At 54.2% G+C, this 6,925-nt stretch overlaps 1 protein-coding gene across 2 annotated transcripts; it reads right to left on the bottom strand.

The window, feature by feature from the left end:
• Positions 1–219: 219 nt before the first annotated feature.
• FOXI1 (forkhead box I1) lies at positions 220–2,799 on the bottom strand (the record flags this gene model as incomplete). Of its 2 annotated transcripts, none has more annotated exons than XM_079918441.1 (2): positions 220–779; positions 2,223–2,799. In XM_079918441.1, the coding sequence occupies 2 exons, from the start codon at positions 2,797–2,799 to the stop codon at positions 220–222; spliced, it is 1,137 nt and encodes a 378-aa protein (XP_079774567.1). The 2 variants fall into 2 exon arrangements, with proteins under 2 accessions (XP_079774567.1, XP_079774568.1); XM_079918442.1 differs by having other exon boundaries at positions 220–497.
• Positions 2,800–6,925: the final 4,126 nt, after the last annotated feature.

Below are 6,925 nucleotides of genomic sequence, written 5' to 3'. Positions count from 1 at the left end.
GATTACTGTCATGCAGGCACCAGTATTTCTACTGCAAAGCTGGTTGTGGGTCTGTGGATGGATATGTGATAAACACAAGGTTTACACAATGTTCTAGAAAAACGATGAATTCCTCTGAGCCTCCTGTGTATGTCTGGGCAGTTTGGAGGTCTTGGACCACTTGGATGCTGAAATGGAGGACCCCGAGCGTGTCCATCTGGTTCGGGAGCTGTTGTGTTTCTAGACCTCGGTGCCCTCCCTGGGGTAGAGGATGCTGTTTGTGTTGACGCTGTTGTAGAAGTGAGGGCTGAACTGGTTGAGGACGGAGCCTCCGTAGCCCAGAGCATTGCTGGGTGTGGGGCTGGCCCACTCACCCCCGCCCGCGTGGCCACTGAAGTTGGTGAGTGGGGTGTAGGAGTTGAAGTTCAGCAAGTTCTGCCCCACCTTGTCAGCGGGCTCCGGGCTCAGTCCCGGCGTGGCCACAGGGCGGCCCACGGGGCTTGACCCACTCACATAGGCTGACATGGTGGAGAGGAAGCTGTTGAGGCACGGGGTTCCCGGCGGGGGCGGCGAGGGCTGCTTCTCTGGGGAGCTGGTGGGACCCGGCGAAGCACCATCCAAGATGTCCTGGGCCTCCGTGGTCTTGGGGCTGCCTGCCAGGAGACTGGGCTCCGTTTTCTCCGAGGCCAAGGAGCCCGTGCTGGAGGAAACGTCCGATTTTCTCTTCCTCTTCCTGCGGAAGTTTCCATTGTCGAACATCTTCTCACAGTTGGGGTCCAGGGTCCAGTAATTCCCTTTGCCTGGCACAAAAGCAGGAGAAGGTAAGTAGAGAGACGGAGCCAATGCTTTGCTTCTGCTCCTTCTTACTGTCACAAACTACAATCGAAGGTAACAAATGCAGAAAGGCAGAGAACAAAACAGGAATTCCACAAACCCCCTCCAAGGCCACAGCACACGGATCTTTATTTAAGCACCCACCTCACAACAAGGCACCCTGGAAGCACAACACAAGAGAGGCCTAAGCCACGAAGGAGTTTACAGTGCGGTCTCTTTAAGAAGTTCAAGTACTGGGGGAAGGTGAGGGTGGGGCTTCTTCCATTACTGATGTAAAAGAAAACTCAGGGAGAAATTCAGGGCTCCCTGAAAGTCTCGGGGGTGAACTCCAAGGATGGACTTGAGTCCCTGCTTCGGACTGAGGGACTTTGGGTGAGCCTCAGTTTCCTAGCATGAGAAGTGGGCCCATTGGGCCTGTCCCTTCTTCCTCAGGCTGGCTGTGAGAGAGGGCTAATGCTAGATGTATAAAAGGGGCTTTGTAGCCAGGAAGGACAGTCTGAACCCTGCCTGCCTGAGTCTCTCGGCCTGAGGGTGAGGCCAGTCTTTGGATGGGATGCTCACCCTCTTCTGGGGGACAAACAGCCCTGCCCACACAAGCCTCAAAGAGGGTGGAGGTGGGGTTCCTCTGAGAGGTACCCTGGGCTCCTATGTTGGGACAAGAGTGGACTTTAATTCTGGGAAATGGACACATGACTATTTAATATATTACTCTGTGTACGTCTCTATATTTTAGAAATTGCTCATTAAAAAATTCACACCGTGGTGTGAGTCACCTCCACTCAGATTCATTCTCCGTCACTGTCACATCCTTCTGTGTCACCCGAGGCAGGCTGCTTCACCTCTAGGTGTTATTTTCCTCATCTGTAAAATGGGTTTCATAAGAGCCACCCCACAGGGCTGGAGTCAAAGAAACCATGTAACTAGGGCAGGCGGCATCATGTGGCCCTTACTGGTTGTTTCACAGACACCGGTCCCTTCCCATCAGGCCTAGGATACACTTGCCTTTATCTAGTCCAAGCACTCATTTCCCATCCCCTGCCGGCAAAGGACTTCCTACATGCTGGATTCTGGGGATTCAGGTTAATTGTCACAATCACTGCAGCCCATCGAGCACTCGTTAGCAGCAAACACCTCACATACATCATCTCGTGACCCCGCCACCCACAAGCCTGTATAGGATCCACTCTTACATTCCTATTTTTCAGATGGGGAAACTGAGGCTCACAGGTCCCTGACTGGTCAGCGGCACGGCCAGGATCCAAACCCACATCTGCCTCCAGGGTCCATGTGTACAGATGACTCCCTTTGGCCCCCAGTCTCGGGGGGCACGGCCGTATTCAGGACTTTCTAGAATGGGGTGTCGGGAGGACTGAGCCTTCCCTGGGGGCACGAGCCTGCAGACCCCTTACCTGGGTCGTCCTCGTCACGGGGCACCTTCTTGAAGCAGTCGTTGAGAGACAGGTTGTGGCGGATGGAGTTCTGCCAGCCGGCCTTGCTCTTGTTGTAGAAGGGGAAGTTGTCGGCCACATACTGGTAGATCTGGCTGAGGGTGAGGCGCCTGTCGGGTGCCCCGTGGATGGCCATGGCGATGAGCGCCGAGTAGGAGTAGGGGGGCCGCACCAGCTTCATCAGCTCCTCCTGCGAGGGGATAGGCAGCCAGCCCAGGTCGCCGCCCCCCAGCCCGGACACGCCGGGCAGCAGCTGCCTCTGCACCCCGTAGGTCTGGGGCAGGAAGGGGCTGGCGCTGGCGCCCGGCAGGTAAGGCGGCGGGGTCATGGCCGGCCCGTTGAGCCAGAGGTAGGGGTTGGGGGTGGCCCCGTACTCGCCGCCGCCCTCGAAGGAGGGGGGCCGCTGAGGGCTGGGCACGCCCTGGGGGTGGAAGAAGTTCTCGTAGTAGAGGTTCATCTCGGGGGGCTCCTGGCCGATGCTGGGGAACTGGGGGCTGCAGCGGGGCGGGGAGGGCGCTGGGAGGTCGAAGGAGCTCATGCTGGGGCTGGGCTCGGCCGGAGCCACCTGCCTGGCACCTGCGCAGGGGAGCTGGCCCTGACAGGTGCTCAGCCGGCTGGGCCTCCCACTTATACCCCAGGGCTCCGCCGGCGGCCCCACCCAGGGGCGGCCACCTGCTGCAGACCTGCCCCTCCCTCCTTCGACTGCCACCCATGTCACCAGAGGGGCACTTCCCTGCTGGCCATGGCCACGGCAGGGCCCATAAGGACACGCTCGGCCAGCTTCCTCGCGGATGTTAACAAGGACAAGGGCGCCTGTCTTCTCCTCCTCTGCTTTGCCTTTCCTCCCTCCTCACTGTCTCCCCTCTTTCTCCTCAGCACGTTCCCCGGTTCCTCCTTCATTCTGTCTCAGCTTGCCTTTCCCCTTTCTCTCCTTCTGAGTTTTCTACCCTCCCACTCTCCTTCTCTCTCCTCCCATCCTCTCTGCATCTCACTCTTGGTCTCCTTCCTTCTCTCTATGCACTGAGCTGTTTGCGTCTCCCTTCTTACAGTCTCTCTGTCTCTCCCTGAGCTTGTTTCCAGATCTTTCTACCTCTGTCTCCTCTCACTCATGTCCTCACTACCTCTGCTTCTCTCCCTCTTCCTTTCACTATTGGTCTGTCTCTCTCTGTCTCACGTCATCTCTGTGTCTCTTCCCCAGCCCCTCTGTCTCCCTCTTCCTTCTCACCCTGACACCTCACCCAGATTGGAGGGGACACTTTATGAGACGCCACATTGTGGGGTCTTTTGAAGTGAAGACACATCTTCTGGAGTTTGCAGGAGAGAAGCTGGTCCTGGAGAATCAGAAGCACCTCTGGTCAGTTTCAAAAGGACAGGCAGTTATAGGCAATCTCCCTACACACACACACACACACACACACACACACACACACACACACACACTGCAGGCAGGCAGAGAAAGGCCTGTGGATTCTCCCAAAGGGGCAGTGGAGCTCCTAAAAATAACAACAAAAGGAAGAGGATGTGAATGGGACTCCAGGGGAAAATGAGAGAACTTGTACTCTCCAGGTTTCTTTCTGGCTGCAGAGACAAAGCAGGCTCTGGTTCCTTATCTGATCACAGTCCCTTCATGTTTCAGCCTGCAGAGTCCCCCAGGGACCCAGGAGCTGAGGCCAGGAGCAGAGCCCACCACAGCCCATTCCCCTCACCCCATCTCTGCCCCAGGCTCCAGAAGCAGGTGCCCCACCCCAGTTGGGCTTCTCTCTGCCTGTGGCCAGTCCGTCCCCTCCCTGGGCTCCGTTCTCCATCTGTGGGCTTGGAGATGACTTATCCCAGCCGCCCCTCCATCCCAGGGCAGGCCCTCAGCTTGCGGAGCGGGTGGGTCCCCTTTCTCAGAGGGCAGGCAGCTGCCCCTGAGCAGGTTTTAGAGCAGCTGGAGACCTCTCTTTGGGATCAGCAGATCGGAGAAAAGTTTGAGCCAGCCTCTCCGGTCACCACCTCCCTCTGGCCCTCCTGCCTCTACTTCCTTCTTTCTCCCCATTCAACTTCCTCTCACCTCCTCTGGACCTCATGTGTCTTCAAGGCCGAAGAAGGAGGCTGCTTCCTGTCCCAGCTGGAGGAGATGCTTCCCAGGAATCCTTCCCTGCTTGTGTCTCTGTTCTCCTCCACATCAGGTACACGTGGAAAACCTAGATGCCATCAAATGGATCTCATTAACAGCGTCTGGGTGCCCAGAGGATGGGTTCGGGCACCTCGGTGGGAGGTGTCCTCCCAGGCCCTGAGGAGCCTCCTGTCCTCACCATAGAACCAGCGAATGAAAGGTGGCTCAGAAAGGGCATGATTGCCCAGGTGAGGCTTGGGGTCAGCACCCTTTGCACTTCCTTTCCGAAGAGCAGGGTGACAGAGGCTGCACTTTCGTTTAGAGTTTTTCTACCAGGCCTGACTTGCTGAGGGCAGGGCCCTGACTTTTCAAAGGACAGTCACGCTGGAGCTCACCAGTACAGATCCAAAGCCTGACGGTGAACCTGCCAATGTCAGTTCTGATCATTTATCCTGCAGAATTAAACAGAGCAAGAATTAGCTACAGGGGTATCCACCATAGCATTATTTATAGCTGTAACAAACTGTAACTCACCGCAATGTCCAACCATAGGGGACTGGTTTTAAAAAAAAAAATTAGTATCATTCAAACGATGAAATATTATGCAGCTATGAAAATTAGATTGTAGAATATTTAGTGATATGAAAAAATATTATGTTCTAAAAATATATGAAGAAACAGGCTGCAAAATAGCATGATTTTTTTGGTAAAAATACATATTTACACATGTATGTGAACTATGTAAATATAAAACTGTCCATTATTATTTCAAGATAGAGAATTAGATGTTATTTTGTTGTTGCTTTCTATAGTTTCCGATTTAAATGATTAGAGAAAGGCAAGCACACATGTGATTTTCTTTGGGGGTTAAACATAAAAGGCCAGCAAGAGGCACTGTAGAAGAGATACAGCAGACACAGGCCCTGAGATCAGGAGGACCTGGGTTCAAATCCCAGCTTTGCCGCTGAACAACTGTGCAAGCTTGACGAGTGATTTAACTTTTCTTGGCCTCAGTTTTTTCAGGTGAGAATGGAAATAATGCTGTGAATTCTGTGGATGCTGTGAGCATTCAATGATATAATCGATGTCAGTCATTTAACATGGTGGTTAGAGACACCCTCAAATTTTGCTTACTATACAGAAGAGTCAGTATACATTTGATACGTACCGTCCATCACTGAGTTTGCTACCTTTCCAGTTAATTGTTTTTTGCAGCAGCACGTGGGCAGGGGGATGGTATGGCAGGTGGGGATTTACAATGAAGGAACACAGGGAGGAATACTTAGTGCAGACACCAGCTATACAGCTGGACTCTACCATCTGCAGGTGAGGGTCAGAGGGGCCCCGAGTTACATGACAAGTTCACAGCTGGGCTGGGTTTGGACCCCGCCTCCCGACCCCTTGTTCCGCCCTGTGCCTATTGCCAGGGTCTCCTTCCTTAGAGGTGTTTTTGAGAAATACTCACCTAACCCTCCCATCGCACCTGGGCCCCGGTTCCTTCCCCTGCAGATCAGAGAGAGTCCAGCCTGTCAGGAGGCCTTGCCCACACAGAGGCTCTGGCCCAGGAGTCCAGTGGCCGGGGATCCCAGCCTCTCATGCCCTCCCCACACCTCGCAACTGGGCCAGGCCTTCAGGCCAGGGGCACCCAACTCATCCCCAGAGTCCTCATTCATTCCTGATTTCAGGAGCACTGCTGCAGCCCTTGGGGTGTGTAACAGGAGCTGCCTGTCCTACCCCCAGGGGAGGTTTGGGCGCTATATCCCGGAAGCCCCCCTGAGCCGTCCCAGGGCCTCTAGGAAAAGAGTCAAGTGTCTCTATAAACTAGGGTCCTTTTAGAGATGAAATTATTTTAGCCTTTTTTGAGATTTCCCAGAGGTGGAAATCCAAGCCTGAGAAGGGATGGTCTTCCCAGCTTCAGGGGAAACAGTAAAAGGTTGGACAGGTGGGGCCTGAGCCAGCCAGAGATGCGGGGCAGCAGTTTGCATGTTGCAGTCCAGAGGGAGCACTTCTTGAATGAGAAAAGACCATATATTCTGAGCCCCAGATTAAGACGTTTGGCACAAGGCAATAGAACATGAAAAACATGCACTCTGGGGCTGGGTGGAGCTGGGTTCAAGCCCTTCCTTTGCAGTCTGGTAGCTGCATGATCTTGGCTCTGTTTCTTGGCCTCACAAAGCCTCAGTTTGCTTATCTCTTAAATGGAGCTGCACATAGAACCTGTCTCGTGTGCATTTTGCATGAAAAATGATGTGATATATATCAGGTGTAGAGCCCAGGATGTGGCAGACACTGCTGATGAGGAAGAGGGTGATTGTTGAATGCCTGGGTACCAGAGGACGGATACTGACAGGGAGGCTTGGGCAGGAGGCCCAGCATCTATCCTCCTCCACACAGTGTTTTTGCTCTCACCTTGGGACAATCTCGCCAGTTGGGGGCAATGCCGGGGGAGGAGGGAAGGCTTTGCCACTCTTCTGGAGCATGTGCCCAGCAGTCGGCCATAGGCACTGGAGCCCATATGGCTCTAGGAGCCCACACGGGCTCAAGGCCTGCAGAAAGGGTGAATGTG

This window comes from Stenella coeruleoalba (genome assembly GCF_951394435.1).
Source record: "Stenella coeruleoalba genome assembly, chromosome: 3".
Lineage (NCBI taxonomy): Eukaryota > Metazoa > Chordata > Mammalia > Artiodactyla > Delphinidae > Stenella > Stenella coeruleoalba.
Note: the sequence above shows the minus strand (reverse complement) of the source record. Positions and strands in the feature narration are given on the sequence as shown.